Here is an 18,544-nt window from a genome sequence, read left to right as displayed (position 1 = left end):
CACTGGAAAAGACTCTGATGCTGGGAAGGATTGGGGGCGGGAGGAGAAGGGGACGACTGAGAATGAGATGTCTGGATGGCATCACCGACTCTGTGGACATGAGTCTGAGTGAACTCCAGGAGTTGGTAATGAAGGCCTGGCGTGCTGTGGTTCATGGGGTCACAAAGAGTCGGACACGACTGAGCGACTGAACTGAACTTAATACGTAAGGAACTCTCAAAATTTGATAGTTAAAAAAAAATCACCAAAACTACTATTTCATAGAAAAAACTGTAATCACTTTTTAAAATCCAGATACATATTAGAATTATCTTGGAATTCTTTTAAAAATACAAATGCCCAGGTTTGCTTTCTTTCTCCAGAGTTCCAGATATGTTTCTAATAAGCAACCATGTTTCAAAACAACTGGACTATATAATGATTTTTTATTTCAAAACTGGGCTGTATAATTTTATTTAGTTTGTTTCACTTTTCTATTTCTTATTCAGTGCTGGCATTTCATTTAGTTTATGTTTTCCAATTTCTCCATCTTTTTTTTAAATGTTCTTTCCCAAGCCTTTATCAAGCATAATATAAAAGCTTTTTTCTACATATATATAAATAGTATGTATAATATATATTTTTTAGAAAACTTACAAACTTTTTGTCTAACTGAAAATAATTTATGACATTTTGATTCCATTTGTTTGACTTAGTATAAATAGAATGCTAGATTTCTAATTTTAAATTTCTAATTTCTAATCTAATGCTAGATTTCTTAAAAACTAGATATGCCATAAGCAACAAAGGTTTACTGTATGGTACAGGGAACTATAGTCATTATCTTGTAATAACCTGTAATGGAAACTAATCTGAAAAATAATGTGTGTTTCTGTGTAACTGAATCACCTTGCTGTGCACCTGAGACACTGTAAGTCAGCTATACTTCAATAAAGTATATATATATATTAAGGAAAAAGAAAAAACCCCGAATAAACCAGTTAAAGAATGGGCAGAAGAGGTAAACAAACGTCAGCAGAGAGGTTATACAGGTGGTAGGTCAGCCCATGAAAGGTTGTTTAACAGCATTAGTTGTCAGTGTAAAGCATATTAAACTGCAATGAGATATCATTATACATCTACCAAAATGGCTAAAATAAAAGTGAAACCCCAAATGCTGAGATGCAGAGAAACAGGGTCACTCATGTATTATTCGGAGAAGGCAATGGCAAGCCACTCCGGTACTCTTGCCTGGAAAATCCCATGGACGGAGGAGCCTGGCAGGCTGTAGTCCATGGGGTCGCTACAAGTCAGACATGACTGAGAGACTTCACTTTCACTTTTCACTTTCACGCATTGGAGAAGGAAATGGCAACCCACTCCAGTGTTCTTGCCTGGAGAATCCCAGGGACGGGGGAGCCTGGTGGGCTGCCGTCTATGGGGTCACACAGAGTCGGACACGACTGAAGTAACTTAGCAGCAGCAGCAGCATGTATTATTGGTGGGAAAGTAAAATGGTATTCAACCTGAAAAAAAATAGTTTGCGATTTCTTATAAAACTAAACATGCAATTACCATAAAATCCAGCAGTTGTATTAGACATTTATCTAAGAGAAATTACGTTCATGTATTCCCTCAATCTGTATTCAGGTGTTCATAGCAACTGTATCAGTAACAGCCCAAAACTGAAACAACCCGACACTCTTGCACAGGTTACTGGTCGAGCAACTGTGGTTCATCCCCTGGTAGAAAGGGAAGCAGTACTGACACACACCCTGATGAGTCTCTGGAGACTTGAACTTGGTGAGAAAGGCCAGTCCCAAAAGGCCACATACCTTATGCTCCATTTATAGAATATTTTTGGAATGACAAAATAACAGGCAGAACAGATTAATGGTTTTCAGGTGTTAGGGATGGTGTGGAGGGGAGGAGAAATGAGGAGTAGGAAAGGAGGTGGCTGTACCTACAAAAAGTAGGCCTGACGGATCCTTGTGATGGAGTTGTTCTGTATTGTGACTGTCGTCACATGAATCTAACAGATGATAACATCGCTTGGAACTAAACACACACACACACACGAGCGCATGTAAAACTGGTAAATCTGAATAACATTGAATTAATGTTAAGTGTTAAATTTTTGGCTGGGATCTTGTTCTGAAGAGATGTTGGAGATGTTGTTTTGGGAACACCAGATAAAGTGTTTATGGGATCTATCTTCCTTAGAACTGCCTATGTGTCTACAATTATCTCAGAATAACAAGTTTAAAAAAATAAAGCATGTATAAATTATCCCAAACAAAATGAAATAAAAACCTACACTGAAAACTGGGAAAAAGGGACAAAGATGAAGGCCAAAACATCTGTCGTGGTCACAACTATTGCTTCTAAATGTATTATTTTGAACAATATAAAGTGGCCTGTGTTAGCTTTTAACTTAAGAGAAATAACAATTTCATGTGTCTGGACCAGTACAATTAGGCTTTGTTAAAAAAAATTAGCAGCCTTTGGAAGAAGGGATGAGTTAGTGAAATTAGATACTGTTTAGGTGAGTGATTGTAATAATGGAAGTATCACCATTCTGTTATTTTATATTAGAGGAACAGTAAAGTTGACTTTTCACATCCCTGAGAGGATTTTAAGTGTTGTTTTTCTTTCAACAGACATGATCTGTTAAAAAGCAAAACTCTTCATGAACATTCTACCGTCGTCTTGCCTAAGGATATGCTTATTATGGAAGGTCATAGAGAAGCCAGGTTTATTGAATCAATTGGAATGGTACTTGATATTTCAACAATAAATTAGAATAGCATGTTCTGAAACTCCTCATTCAAACATAGTTCTGCTAATCTTCCTGTTTCAGCTGCTTCTGGTGTGGTTGATGGTTGAGGTTTTCAACAAGAACAGAGAAACAGAGCTAAGCAGTATTGTAGGCACCTCTTGCCTGATGCAGACTTGTTTGTTCAGGGATGACAGTGATCTCCCTGGTTCAGGCCCAGCGCTGTGAGCAATTCTGGCAGATGTGATAGGGCAGCCCTAGGCAGGTCATTTTGAGAGGTCAGGAAGGTCTGGAGCATCAGTGGGTATTTGTTTGGGGTACCAAAGAAGAAGGTGCATACAGTACAACATCTGCACATAGAACCTGGTTAATAAAGGTTCGTTTGCCCTCACCCTCCCATTCCTACATCTGTCTTAGCTCCTTTTACTTTCGCACACAGCAGAGGAAGAAATGCACTCTTAAAATCCAAACAACTTTTAACTTCTTATGACAAGAAGGAATAGACTGTTATTACTTATGTAAATGAGTCCACAGATGCTGCAAATTATTTATTGAAAGAGTATCAGTTTGATTTGAATTCTTGTGTGCAATATTTAGTCAAGCATTTCAGGTAAAAATAGTGGTCCTTTGCCCACGCCAGTTGATTCAGTTTTAATCACAGGGCCCTCTGGGATTCCACACATGTCAGTGGCTGGTTTTAGAGAGAGATTCACTCCAGTGGCCATTGATTCAAGCTGTGAAGCCTTAAATCCTGGATATTTATTAGCAAATGACTTGACCTCTTTCTCGGTCCATCTCCTCATGTATTGAGGCAGGAAAATAATGCCTACTTATTGGTACAATTGAGAAGAATCAGTGAAGGAGATCCTGTGTATATAAAGGACCCGGTACTGTTCACTCCACAGAACAGATGCTTCAGGGACCAAACAGAAAAAACAAAGAGCATCCATAAAAGAGACCTCCATGGTGGCCTAATGTAGTGCTCAGAATCCCTAGTAAAAGGAACTCTGCTTCTCTGCCATTTGAAACTTTCTTGAGGTCCTGTCACTAAACAGTGCTTGGTCCCCTGTGTTTTCCTGGCCTCCTACCTTGGTATTTCAGAACCAGAGTATCATTCGCGATTGCTATGTTGAGTACACCTATTTTTTTTAATATACTGCCCCATTTTCTGTATTTATTGATGTTTAGACGGCGGAGCCTGGTCGGCTGCCATCTATGGGGTCGCACAGAGTCGGACACAACTGAAGCGACTTAGCAGCAGCAGCAGTAGCAGCAGAGTATATACTTCTTTTTAAGATGTAAAATGTCCTCCAAAGTCCCAGATTTATTTATTTGTATGAGAATCCATGGGGTATAGTGAGAAAGTTGAAATTTTACTTTATTATATACCATCTCAGCCCAAAAAGAAATGGCTACAATATGTATACTAAAAAATAGGACTTCATAACCACAGATGAGTAAAAGATTTATATACAGTATTCTATGTACCAGCAGCATTTGTGTACAAAAGGTAAAATTAACTTGTTAAAAAATTTAAATTATCTGCAATTGCATTTTTAAACAGATACTGTCTTCATTTACTGATAAAGAACTTTTGGCATATGCAAAAGCTGGAGCAGTAGCTGAAGAGGTCTTAGCGGCTATTAGAACTGTGATTGCATTTGGAGGACAAAAGAAAGAACTTGAAAGGTTTGAGTCTCCTTTTTTAAGTTGGCAGAGATGTTAAATTGTGTCATCTTCAATGCCCTTCAGGTTGACGTTGATGATTATAAGGGTATTCTCTGATGTATATGTTTCCTTAAATAGCTTCTTGGGTATATTACAGCATAATTAATATTCTGGAAAAGTTGTGATTCTAGTTGTTGTAATTCTTCTTATATCTGCTAATTCAAAGTGTTTTCTAGAGTCTCCTAGGTGGGTAGTAAGACAAAATAGTTTCTTAAGGCTGAAACATAATTAATATCTCTGATGATAATTTTTCTCCATCAAGTTAATTCTTGATTCTCTAAGAATGAGTATTTTGTGGTAGCTGGGTGGGGTCATTAAGTCAAAATAATGGTTACTTCTGGGGGAGGTGAGGGGTTGGTGATAAAAGTGGGGCACATGGCAGGGGCATCTTGATTCTGATATTGTTTTATTTCATGACCTCAGCTGTGCTTACATGAGTGCTCACTGTATATTCTTTAAACTGTACATACTGTGTTTGGAGTATACTTCTCTCATATGATATATTTCATACCTATAAAGATATCCTCTGAGAGAATGTGTGATGGCTATGTGCCTATCATAATTCAGAGGAAAGCAATATCTGTGCTCTGTCTCACTTTTTGCTAAGGTTTTTGCTTTGCCTTAACATGAGTCTGACTAACAAGTGGGAAATAACCAGTCAAATGAAGCCCCTCTTCTCTTGGAGCTTAAATTCTGGCAGGGGGAGGGGACAGATACAAACAGCCAGAGGTCAACAACATATCTAATATACCAGCTGGGGTAAAAATTGTTTGGGGAAGTTAAATACTCCATTAGAGTCATGGAGGGTACTGTTTCAAGAGTTTATTCAGCAAAGCACTTTCTGAATAAGTGTCTGAGTAAAGACAGAATGAAATTTTTGGTGTTCATTTCCGGTTTTTCTCTGAAAGAGGTGTATCAGAAAGTTTTTCTCTGGAGAGGTGTATCAGAAAAAGAATCTGTTTACCAACATGAGGCAACAAATCTTATCTGATTCTGCCTACTCCTTGTGCCAAGGGAAAGCATCTCTCCGTAGAAATCAAAATCGCAATCCTCACCTTCATGTGCTGCTAGAGTCTGAATTTATAATACTCTGAGGACCAGGGAACTCTCTCTTCCTAAAGCTGAGGGTTTCACATTAAAAATGAATCCGAGTCCAGTGGTAGCACTAAGGTGTTTGGTAAGAAATTTCAAGAAATTGAAAACTTGCTAAAAATTCATGAACTAAGCAGCTAAAGTAAGAAGTTAGAAAAAGAATAACCGAGAAAAGGAAGTATAAGAAGGATAAAGGATTAAGAGCAAAAACATTTTAATAGAAAATAAAGATAAAGAAGCAAAGGGTTGACAAAAAATCATAAGCTAATTTTTATGAAAATATGGATAAATAATGAAGTAGTGTTTTACAGGTTTAATCAGGAACAAAATGAACAAGGAAAAAATTTGCTACAGATTTTTAAAAATATATTTTAAGAGTTACAGTTTTATACCAGTAATTAGAAATCCCTGATGAGACAGATGATGTCCCAGGAAACCATAGGTTAAAATTCTCACTTAAGATGCAAACTTGACTAGAACCATAATCATTAAAGGAATTGAATCCAGTTTTAAATCTCCGTCTTTTGCCTTTCGTATACATACACGCATAAACACGCAAAAACCACCAGGTCCAGATAATTTTCCAGACAGATTTTACCAAAACTTCAAGAAAGAGATAACCCCATCTTACAGAGATTGTTTGTGAGAATGAAAAAAGCATATATATAAAGTTGTGAGTTCATTTTATGAGGCTAGTATAATCTTGACATCATAAAAAGATAGCAGGTAAATGAGAAAGGAAAATTATAAGACAGTTTCATCTAAAACATAGATACAGAAAGCCTAGATAAATTATTTGCTAAATGAATCAATGTAAAAACTATCATCAGATTAAAAAAATTTCTGATGGCTTGATCCCATAAGTGCAAAGATGATTTAACTTAGGAAATCCATGAATATAATTAACCACACTAGTAGATTGGAAGAAAGACATTTTGTTTTGATGGATGAGGTAAAAGTATTAATTACAGATGATTCATGACAAAAACTTTCTTAATTTAATAAAGAGCATGTACCCAGATACCCACAGGAAATTTTATTAAATGGTAAAATGTTAATAGCATTCCTTTAAAATAATGAAACAAATATGTCTGCTAGCGTCATTTCTATTTAGCATTGTACTGGTACAAGATAATACAATTAAGGAAAAAATAAAGAGTAAAAATAATAAAAATAAAAAATAAAAGTTATTCAGTTGGTAAACAAAAAGCACATCTGCCATTCTGTAGAGTACCTGATTGTCTACTTAGTAACACCAGTGACAGTGTGATAAGATCTGCAGACCAACACTGTACGGGACGGCCTCTGGGTACCTGATGACAGTTCAGGGGTGAAAACGGCATTCCTGTGAACAGCAGTGAACAGTTCAAGAACATGTAGTATTCCGTCAATTCTCTTGCATTTCCTCATCTCTGAAATTGAGACAAATCCTACAATCAGAGCCATCTTACAACTGCTGTGGGTCTGGATTGAGAAGCTGAATTCTTGCGGGAAGGATTTGTGTTTGCTTCTGCCACCCACTGGGGCACTATAAACCTGAGCCCATGTACATTCTATCCTTTGTCAAGGAGTTCTTGAACCACGCTGGAGAACTCATATTTTTCAGACCTGTATAAGCATTGCCTTTTATGGTTCCAGTTCCCGGGGGACATGTTCCCCCCACCCTGCATCTGTTTTCAGGGTTGAGACCAGCAGGTTCTCCTGCTGTCAGTTTCCATGGTGCACGTGCTTATTATATTGAGGCTGTAGCCGTTTGGGTCCCTGCTGTATATGCAGTGTTCTATTAAACTCCTTAAAAGAAATGCAAAAAAAAGGAAAATGGCTGTCCAGGGAGGCCTTACAAATAGCTGTGAAAAGAAGAGAAGCAAAAGGCAAAGGAGAAAAGAAAAGATACAAGCATCTGAATGCAGAGTTCCAAAGAATAGCAAGGAGAGATAAGAAAACCTTCCTCAGCGATCAATGCAAAGAAATAGAGGAAAACAACAGAATAGGAAAGACTAGAGATCTCTTCAAGAAAATTAGACATACTAAGGGAACGTTTCATGCAAAGATGGGCTCGATAAAGGACAGAAATGGTATGGACCTAACAGAAGCAGAAGATATTAAGAAGAAGTGGCAAGAATACACAGAAGAACTGTACAAAAAAGATCTTCACAACCCAGATAATCACGATGGCGTGATCACTCACCTAGAGCCAGACATCCTGGAATATGAAGTCAAGGGGGCCTAAGAGAGCATCACTATGAACAAAGCTAGTGGTGGTGATGGAATTCCAGTTGAGCTATTTCAAATCCTGAAAGATGATGCTGTGAAAGTGCTGCACTCAATATGCCAGCAAATGTGGAAAGCTCAGCAGTGGCCACAGGACTGGACAAGGTCAGTTTTCATTCCAATCCCAAAGAAAGGCAATACCAAAGAATACTCAAACTGCCTCACAATTGCACTCATCTCACACACTAGTAAAGTCATGCTCAAAATTGTCCAAGCCAGGCTTCAGCAATATGTGAACCGTGAACTTGCAGATGTTCAAGCTGGTTTTAGAAAAGGCAGAGGAACCAGAGATCAAATAGCCAACATCCACTGGATCATGGAGAAAGCAAGAGAGTTTCAGAAAAACATCTATTTCTGCTTCATTGACTATGCCAAAGCCTTTGACTGTCTGGATCACAATAAACTGTGGAAAATTCTTCAAGAGATGGGAATACCAGACCACCTGACCTGCCTCTTGAGAAACCTGTATCCAGGTCAGGAAGTAAAAGTTAGAACTGGACATGGAACAACAGACTGGTTTCAAATAGGGAAAGGAGTACGTCAAGGCTGTATATTGTCACCCTGCTTATTTAACTTATATGCAGAGTACATCATGAGGAACGCTGGGCTGGAAGAAGCACAAGCTGGAATCAAGATTGCCGGGAGAAATATCAACAACCTCAGATATGCAGATGACACCACCCTTATGGCAGAAAGTGAAGAGGAACTAAAAAGCCTCTTGATGAAAGTGAAAGAGGAGAGTAGGAAGGAAGAAAAAAGTCATCAGAGACATGAATTAAATCACGAATTGTTTAAATGTGTTTTGAAGGAGTCAAAGAATGTGCTGATGAGGGTGAGCAGGACCAGTTTACTTTAACCATGGTGGTCAAGGGAGGCATGCATGTTGGATATCTGAGGTTTCCTGGAGGCTGGTACTTGAGGGATGAGAAAAAGCCTGCTGTAGTAGGGTAGGGACACAAGAGTCTTCCAGGTTTCCCGAGATGGCAGAGACTTTGGTATATTCTAGAAGATATCCTAAGGCTTGTGTGACTGGAGCTTGGTTTAGTGAGAGGAGATTGAGGTGCAGAGGGGCTGTTGAGGGTGGTGGGGGCCAGAACATGGGGACTTGCATGTCCTGGTAAAGAGTCAGGATTTAACTCCAAGGGCATAGGAAGCAGTTGAGGGTTTTAAACAAGGGAATGACTGTCTACTTTATGTTTTAAAATCATTTCTCTGTAATCGGTCCGGTGAATGGATGAGAGCCGTCAAAAATTTGAACTGCTCAGAAGACTGTCGAAGTGGTCCAGGAGAAGGATAAGTCCCTGGATTTGGGATTTAATTTGGAAGTAGAATTATTAAGGGGCTTCCCAGGTGACTCAGTGGTAAAGAATCCGCCTACCAATTCAGGAAATGTGAGAGACACAGGTTCGATCCATGGATCAGAAAGATCCCCTGGAGAAGGAAATGGCAGCCCATTCCAGTATTCTTGCCTGGAGAATCCAGTGGACAGAGCAGCCTGGTGGACTACAGTCCATGGGATGGCAGAAGAGTCAAACACGATTTAGTGACTAAACAATAGCAATAATAGAATTATTAAAGCTATTCTTAGACCAAATACAATTATGCAGTTTTCCTTCTAGTTCTTACCCTTCCCTTTGTTGCTTCTACATAGATAAGAATTAAGGTCTTACTCTGATTTTCCCTTCAAATTAGCAGGTATAGTAGGATCTCTCAAATTCTCTCAGAATTTAAAGTGAATTTAATTCAGTAGTATTCAGTGTGGCTTCCCTGGTGTCTCAGACGGTAAAGAATTTGCTTGGAATGCAGGAGACTGGGTTTGATCCCTGGGTCGGGAAGATCCCCTGGAGAAGGGAGTAGCTATCCAACCAGTATTCTTCCCTGGAGAATCCCAAGGACAGAGGAGCCTGGCGGACTATAGTCCATGGGGTTGCAAGGAGTCGGACACAGCTGAGTGACTAACACACGGACACACAGCAGAAATTTTTCCTTGCTCTCATAGGTGGCTATTTGCATCATTGATAAATGTGTTCATATTACTTAAGAAGAATAGTTTTTTCTAATTGTCAGTGTTTTGTTATGTAACTTTGACCCCTTTTAGGAAATCCTACTTTACCATTTTGATACTATAGTTTTTAATGATTTGATGATTTTAATATCTGATTTTGTACATGTGACATTTTTGTTGACAAGCTAATCAAAAAGCCTATGCAAAAGGAGCAGTGTTTGCTTCTCCTCCTTCCTTACCCCCTTCTTTTTTTCATTTATCTTTTCTGGCATCTAAGTGATTTCCTTCTTTGTTGCTTCTTCCTGTGCAAAAGTTTCCTCTGGCTGCTTGGGACACAACATATCACAATGATTTCTACGTTAGTCTCGGTAAGCAAGAACTGAAATAAAGGCAAAACAAAGTGTGAGTCTTAAGCATTAAAGTTCCTTAAATGTAATCATGTATAATTTATGTCCAGTGGTAATTTTCATATCACAGCAGCTCATAAAGTAGGAGACATGTATATTCAACCATCGAAGCACATTTCTCAAAAATAATTTTCTGGTCAAGGGTTATAACTGGCTAGTTGGAGATTTACATTTTTTGGAGGGAGAAACTTTAATAATGTATTACTATTTTATCACTATAAAGTTCTGTTTAAATTTACTGTTTAGGAAGTAATCACGTAAATTTCACTGGGCCATGCCATGCTTTGGTAACTGGTTATTGGTGAAGTAGTTTTTAAATGTCATGAGGGTGTGAGAGAATACGTGCTCATATCTGAGCAGGGCTTGACCTCGGCTTGTACATTCTAACAAATGGAACAAATCCTCCAAAAAAATTAATACTGTATAATGTTTATACCATCATATGTTTATGTATCAAAATATACATCCTATTAGAAATAAACTCTTTCATTTCAGCAATTATGAGCTCTTTTTTCTGCAAGGCAATGCTCTGATGTCCTGTAGGGAGTTGTATTAAGAGAATAAGGACAGATTTAAGGCTCAATTACAGTCTGTTCTCTCTCTCATAGTTTTACCATGGTTCTGTATCTGCAAAGATCCTTCTTTTTCTTTAAATCTGATCTCCATTCACTTATCTCCATATCTCTCTTCTTAAGCGGAGCAGTCTGCTATGCACCTGTCTCCTTTAATTTGAACATCAGAAATTAACCACTTCCCCAGGGTTTAAAAAGTGCTCAAATTATGTTAAGTGATTAGAATGAGAGGGAGATGTCTATCAATGGTCTCCAACATTGCTTTGGGTTTTGTTTTCTTCCTTGGTTTTGCCCTCTTTTGTGTAATCCCCTGTTTTTGCTGTAAGAATTATTCATGGGTGCTTCTCTGGTGGCTTATATGGTAAAGAATCTGCCTGAAATACAGGGGACCTGAGTTCGATCCCTGGGTCAGGAAGATCCCCTGGAGGAGGGCACAGCAACCCACTCCAGTATTCTTGCCTGGGAAATCCCATGGACAGAGGAGCTTGGCAGGCTACAATTCTTAGGGTTGCAAAGAGTCGGACACAACTTAGCACAGAACACAGTTTATTTACATGTAAAAAGTCTTAGATGGCAATTCAGAGCACTCAGATTGCTCCTATGCATGTGTTTTTCTCATTTGGTCCTTCCAGCAGGCCCAGAGGGAGGCAGGGCATGGAGCAAGCTGCCTTCATCCTTGATGTGCAGAGGTTTCAAGGACTTAACTTGTATTGAGTACTTTCTTTTTTTAAAATTAATTTTTATTGGAGTATAGTTGCTTTATAATGTTGTGCTAGTTTCTGTCACACAGCAAAGAGAAACAGATACACACACACACCCCTATATCCCCTCGTTTTTTAATTTCTTTCCCATTTAGGCCGCCACAGAGCACTGAGTAGAGTTCCCTGTGCTCATTAGTTACCTGTTTTATGCATAGTTTAAGTAGTTGTTTATGTGTCAGTCCAGACCTCGGAATTCATCCCACCCCATCTCTTCCCCCGCTTCATGTCTATATGTTTGTTCTCTACGTCTGTGTCTTTATTTCTGTTTTGCAAATAAGATCAGCTATATGTTCAAGCTGGTTTTAGAAAAGGCAGAGGAACCAGAGATTAAATTGCCAACATCCGCTGGATCATGGAAAAAGCAAGAGAGTTCCAGAAAAACATCTATTTCTGCTTCATTGACTATACCAAAGCCTTTGACTGTGTGGATCACAATCAACTGTGGAAAATTCTGAAAGAGATGGGAATACCAGACCACGTGACCTACCTCTTGAGAAACCTGTATGCAGGTCAGGAAGCAACAGTCAGAACTGGACATGGAACAACGGACTGGTTCCAAATAGGAAAGGGAGTACGTCAAGGTTGTATATTGTCACCCCGCTTTTTTAACTTGTATGCAGATTGCATCATGAGGAACGCTGGGCTGGAAGAAGCACAAGCTGGAATCAAGATTGCCGGGAGAAATATCAATAACCTCAGATATGCAGATGACACTACCCTTATGGCAGAAAGTGAAGAGGAACTCAAAAGCCTCTTGATGAAAGTGAAAGAGGAGAGTGAAAAGTTGGCTTGAAGCTCAACATTCAGAAAACTAAGATCATGGCATCTGGTCCCATCACTTCATGGGAAATAGATGGGGAAACAGTGGAAACAGTGTCAGACTTTATTTTGGGGGTCTCCAAAATCACTTCAGGTGCTGATTGCAGCCATGAAATTAAAAGATGCTTACTCCTTGGAAGGAAAGTTATGACCAACCTAGATAGCATATTAAAAAACAGAGACGTTACTTTGCCAACAAAGGTCCGTCTAGTCAAGGCTATGGTTTTTCCCGTGGTCATGTATGGATGTGAGAGTTGGACTGAGAAGAAAGCTGATCGCCGAAGAATTGATGCTTTTGAACTGTAGTGTTGGAGAAGACTCTTGAGAGTCCCTTGGACTGCAAGGAGATCCAACCAGTCCATTCTAAAGGAGATCAATCCTGGGTGTTCACTGGAAGGACTGATGCTAAAGCTGAAGCTCCAATACTTTGGTCACCTCATGCAAAGAGTTGACTCACTGGAAAAGAGTCTGATGCTGGGAGGGATTGGGGGCAGGAGGAGAAAGGGACGACAGAGAATTAGATGGCTGTATGGCATCACGGACTCTGTGGACATGAGTTTGAGTGAACTCCGGGAGTTGGTGATGGACAGGGAGGCCTGGCGTGCTGTGGTTCATGGGGTCACAAAGAGTCGGACACGACTGAGTGACTGAACGGAACTTAACTGAACATCATAGGGTCAAAGGGAGAAAATACATGTGAAGCACCCACCAAAGGCCTTGGTGTGTCTTGAGTACTCAACAACCGTCATGCTGTATTGACCCGTTTTGTAAGATTTTACAAGCCTGTGTGATAATTTGGTACTTCTCCCAGGTACAACAAAAATTTGGAAGAAGCCAAGAGAATTGGAATAAAGAAAGCTATCACGGCCAACATCTCTATGGGTGCTGCTTTTCTGTTGCTCTATGCATCCTATGCCCTGGTTTTCTGGTATGGGACCTCCTTGGTCCTCTCAAGAGAATATACCATTGGACAAGTGGTTGCGGTAAGAGATGAATTGCTTAAAATGTCAATGAAATTTAGTGGTATTGGTTTGACTGTTAGAGAATATATTTTTGAAGAATTATTAAATAATGTCCAAGAAGAGTGAGTGAGAGCCTGGGATTTGATATCAGGCCGATCTGATTCAAATTCTGGCTGTGCCATTTAATGACTGTATGATTTGATTCAGCCACCTAGACTTTTGAAGACTGTTACGTCTTCCGCAAAATAGAAATGACAGGAGTAAGATGCCATAACTTTTAGTGTTGTTGTAAGGACTATGGGAAAGTGAATATAGAAACACTTAGCAAAATTTCTTCATTGTAAGTTGTTGGATTATATAACTACTGTGTGATTTACAAAGAAATGAACAGTGACTTTAGTCCTCTTTAAACACCTGTAGAGAAACAGTGTCAAATGTACGATAAGAAACTGATTTGGGCAAATGAAAAAAAAAAAATCTGTTCATCAGACCGCAGAAAGAATAGAGTTTGGTGGCTGCTGCTGCTGCTGCTGCTGCTGCTGCTGCTGCTAAGTCACTTCAGTCGTGTCCGACTCTGTGTGACCCCATAGACGGAAGCCCACCAGGCTCCCCCGTCCCTGGGATTCTCCAGGCAAGAACACTGGAGTGGGTTGCCATTTCCTTCTCCAATGTGTGAAAGTGAAGTGTGAAAGTGAAAAGTCAAAGTGAAGTCACTCAGTCGTGTCCGACCCTTAGTGACCCCACGGACTGCAGCCCACCAGGCTCCTCCATCCATTGGATTTTCCAGGCAAGAGTACTGGAGTGGCTTGCCATTGCCTTCTCCGCTAGTCCCACTACTACCATCCTATTCCAGGTAACCACCATCTCCTGCCCGGGTAACTCCTAACCCAGTTCAATCTCAACAGTAGCCACTGATGTAAAAATGCAGGCCTCCATACCATTATCTGTAGGCATTTGAACTGAAGACCACTGCATCTAACCCTATCAATCACGATTACCTTGCCCTTTGCCCCATTCTCCACTTAACCAAGTCCCTTAACTAAAATGCCCCCATAAGAAGCATTCTTGAAGCCCCAGACTAGGTTTAGGTTAACTCTCTCTGTGAACATACTCCTACATCATCTACTGAGCGTCTATTATGCATGAGACACTAGAAAAATGGGGAGAACAACACAAACAAAATTCCTGGTCTCTTAGAGTTTATATTCTAATGTGGACAAGTAAGTGAGCATGAGTGGGAGTTTATGCATGCATGTGTCTGCAGAGTAGGGCTCAGACAAGAAGCAAGCAAACATTAATGGGACTTCCCTAGTGGTGCGGTGGTTAAGATCTCGCCTTCCAATGCAGAGGATGTGGGTTGGTCAGGGAGCTAAGATTCCACATGCGCCACCAAAACATAAAACAGAAGTATTACTGTAACAAATTCAATAAAGATTTTAAGGAGACAACTCAGCAAAACTTAGAAAAATATACCAAATTTACAGAACAGTGGGTTCAAAGTCCTAAGGTGAGAAGAGTTTGCTTTATCTGAGGAACAGAAGTGTGGCCAGGTAGAAACAGCTAGACTGAAGGAGCAGCACACAAGAACCAGATGATAATTACTGTGTATTTCACTCCCCACTTCATTCCTTCTTCATCTAGCTCCTTTTTCCATTCCATGTTTTCCTTACCTGTCTTTTGTCTCTAGCTTAGCTTCAAGGCCTAGTCAGTTAATGGCATAAAAGTTAATGGCTACAGCTCTACTAGCTTTTAATACCATCTATTAAAAAAACAAATCAAAACAATAAGCATTTACTAAGAGCCTGGGTGGAAAAAGGTAACCAATTCATTCCAGCTAAAGCATTGAAAGTTTCTGAAAGTTCCACATCACAGGAACCCCTTCGACCCAGGCAAATGGAACTGCTGGACCAGAGTAGCAGATCTGCAGACTCACAGAAGTACAGGCTTTTGAAAATGTCATAAGGGTTAGTAATAACATATAACTTTTGCTGAATACTGAACACTTAATGCATAGAAAGGCACTTATTTCAACTCTTACAACAAACACTATTAAGTCCATTTCACAAATGAGGAAACTAAGGCTTTCTGAAGTAAAGGAAAATTCCCAAAGTCCCTCAAGGATAAGACACAGAATCAGGACTGTAAGATTAAAAACATACAAAAAAGTACAAAAGCAACTGAAGTTCATTTTCATTTCAACAGAAGAAGTTTGGTGGAGGGGGAAAAAAAGATTCCATCTGACGGAGAATGTGTGCTTTATCATTCACAAAATATTTTCCTACATACCGTTCCACTTGATACAACAACACTAAGATTGCTTGGTAGGGAAAACAGAATCTTGTCTCTTTTTGCGAATAAAAAAATTGAAGTCCAGACTGTCGGAGAATCACCTGAAGACATACAGCCATTTAGTGCTTAATCCAGGGTTCACACCTCAGGTTTCTGACTCTCACAATAGGGTGTATCTCCACTATACCCTGCTGATGCTCTAAACCAAAATTCTTGGCCTTTGAAGACATATGAAAATATTCCACTCATATAGAATTTATTATTTCACGGATCCAGTAAGACTAATTCAGCATTTTCAACTGAAAAGTACTTCAATTTTAAAAATAGTTTTAATAGTCAGCATTCATATGTTATCTTGCCATGTAAAAATTTAACTAGCGATGTTAAAAGTATGAGAAAAGCACACTAAATACTAAGTAACTCGATGCTTTTACTTCACATTCCTCAGGTCATCTTTTCTGTATTAACTGGAATTTTTAGTATTGGACAGGCATCTCCAAACATTGAGGCATTTGCAAATGCAAGAGGAGCAGCTTATGAAGTCTTCAAGATCATTGATAACGTAAGTCTGGGCTGGCCATTTATCTATCTGTCTAAAACAGTCTATTTCTTTATCACTTTTATTCAGCTTTCCACAAATGTAATTGAAAGTATTTATTGTAACCTAGTATTTGCTGTAACCTTCTGAAATTTTATTCTGTTTAGAAACCAAGCATTGACAGCTATTCAAACGCTGGGCACAAACCCGACAATATTAAAGGAAATCTGGAATTCAGAAATGTTCACTTCCATTACCCATCTCGAAACGAAGTTAAGGTACAATGAAATGATTACTCAACAATTCAACAGTGTACGCAGTCCTGAAATCTGTGGTTTATTTCTTGTTCATTCTTATAGATCTTGAAGGGCCTCAACTTGAAGGTAGGGAGCGGGCAGACGGTGGCCCTGGTTGGAAACAGCGGCTGTGGGAAGAGCACCACCGTCCAGCTGATGCAGAGGCTGTATGACCCCACGGAGGGCATGGTGAGATGACTCTTGTTCAACCAGATGCTGCAGCACTGACTTACCTTAGCAGATTGCACATCACAAATCTGCGCTATGTCCATATCACAGCTCCATTTTATTTTAGGTCAGTATCGACGGACAGGATATCAGGACCATCAACGTAAGGTATCTGCGGGAGATTATCGGGGTGGTGAGTCAGGAGCCTGTGCTGTTTGCCACCACGATAGCTGAGAACATTCGCTATGGCCGTGAAGATGTCACCATGGATGAGATTCAGAAAGCTGTGAAGGAAGCCAACGCCTATGACTTTATCATGAAACTGCCTAATGTAAGTCCTTCTCCATCTTTGTTGTGCTGGAGGGTCATGGCATGCTGGCCTGATGCATCGGAAGTCAGGAAAGGAATATAAACTGGAGGAACTTCCCAAGGTGGCAGATCAAGATGACTCCAGATTTTAAAGCTCTAGTAGCATCAACTAGTAGTAGACATACTTTTAAAAAATATTTACTTACTTTTTGACTATTCTGGGTCTTCATTGCTGCCAGCCTAGTTTCTCTAGTTGCAGGGAGCAGGGACTACTCTCTAGTCATGGGCGAGGGCTTCTCATTGTGGGGGCTTCTCTTGTTGTAGAGCACGGGCTCCAGGCACCCAGGTGCCAGTAGATGTGGCTCTGGGGCCCTGGAGCAAGGCTCAGCAGCTGTGGCACATGGTATTAGTTGCTCCTTGGCATGTGGGATCTTTCTCGACCAGGGTTCAAATAGGTGTCCCCTGCATTGCAAGGAAGATTCTTAACCACTGGACCATGAGGGAAGACCTGACCTTTTTTTTTTAAATTAGGGTTGGTTATTGCTAAGTTTGAGGCCTCCCAGGTGGTGCCAGTGGTAAAGAACTCACCTGCTAATACAGGAGACAGACGATCCCTGGGTTGGAAAGATCCCTGGAGGAGGGCATGGCAAGCCACTCGGTATTCTTGCCTGGTGAATTCCATGGACAGAGGAGCCTGGTGGGCTTCAGTCCGTAGAGTCACACACACACACACACACACACACACAGACACAGACACACACACACACAGGCACACACACACACAGGCACACACACACACAGACACACACACACACACACACACACACACACACACACACACACCCTGGACCATACTGCCTGTGAGGTTTGGGTTGTTTATAGGATTACTTCCCATCTTAAAAATCTGAGTTGAGGCTGCTTATTCTGTTGTTTAATCCTCCTGTGGTTTCGGTGTTGTAGAAATTTGACACCCTGGTTGGAGAGAGAGGAGCCCAGCTAAGCGGTGGACAGAAGCAGAGAATCGCCATTGCCCGGGCCCTGGTTCGCAACCCCAAGATTCTCCTGCTGGATGAGGCCACCTCAGCACTGGACACTGAGAGTGAAGCAGTGGTTCAGGCGGCTCTGGATAAGGTGGGTGAACCTCAGTTCAATCCTAGCTGGTTTATAAGCATAAGAACATTCCATTGTTAATTCTTCTTAATATTATTTTTAAAGAAATCTCTCCTAAAGTAATTCTTTAAGCTATTAAAACCGTCAGTCCTCTGTGGATCTGTATAACTTTTATTTCTCTGGTATATTTTTAGGTAGAGATGAATAAACATTCATTGAAAGATACTTGCACATTTTTTTAAGTTAAACAATGTAGAACTCAGATGAAAGTTGGTCTTCATTGTGACTTAAAAACTTAGCCTTAGAGATCACCCTGATACTTAGGTTTTAGGAGTTCCAGCATGAGGAAGGTTTACATCTGTTTCTCAAGAGGTCAGATGCCTATCAAGACAATGGGAAATGAGAAACCTCTTATCTTGAGGAGAGTGCCAGAGAGTTGATGACGCTGGGGATGAAATGAAA

The 18,544-nt window shown here is 40.1% G+C and overlaps 1 protein-coding gene across 1 annotated transcript in view; it reads left to right on the top strand.

Annotated features, from left to right (window-relative positions):
• LOC129552314 (ATP-dependent translocase ABCB1) overlaps positions 1 to 18,544 on the top strand; it is a 115,293-nt gene that overhangs the window by 52,991 nt on the left and 43,758 nt on the right. The window contains exons 7-13 of the mRNA XM_055420594.2: positions 4,320 to 4,444; positions 13,222 to 13,393; positions 16,110 to 16,223; positions 16,367 to 16,477; positions 16,559 to 16,684; positions 16,791 to 16,994; positions 17,933 to 18,103. Of these exons, the coding sequence (XP_055276569.2) occupies positions 4,320 to 4,444; positions 13,222 to 13,393; positions 16,110 to 16,223; positions 16,367 to 16,477; positions 16,559 to 16,684; positions 16,791 to 16,994; positions 17,933 to 18,103 (1,023 nt within the window). The remainder of the gene's footprint in view (positions 1 to 4,319; positions 4,445 to 13,221; positions 13,394 to 16,109; positions 16,224 to 16,366; positions 16,478 to 16,558; positions 16,685 to 16,790; positions 16,995 to 17,932; positions 18,104 to 18,544) is intronic.

This window comes from Moschus berezovskii, chromosome 3 (genome assembly GCF_049115385.1).
Source record: "Moschus berezovskii isolate FMDL1 chromosome 3, NW_MosBer_1.0, whole genome shotgun sequence".
In the NCBI taxonomy this organism is placed as follows: Eukaryota; Metazoa; Chordata; class Mammalia; order Artiodactyla; family Moschidae; genus Moschus; species Moschus berezovskii.
The sequence above is the reverse complement of the archived record's forward strand: the minus strand, read 5'-3'. Positions and strand labels throughout refer to the sequence as shown.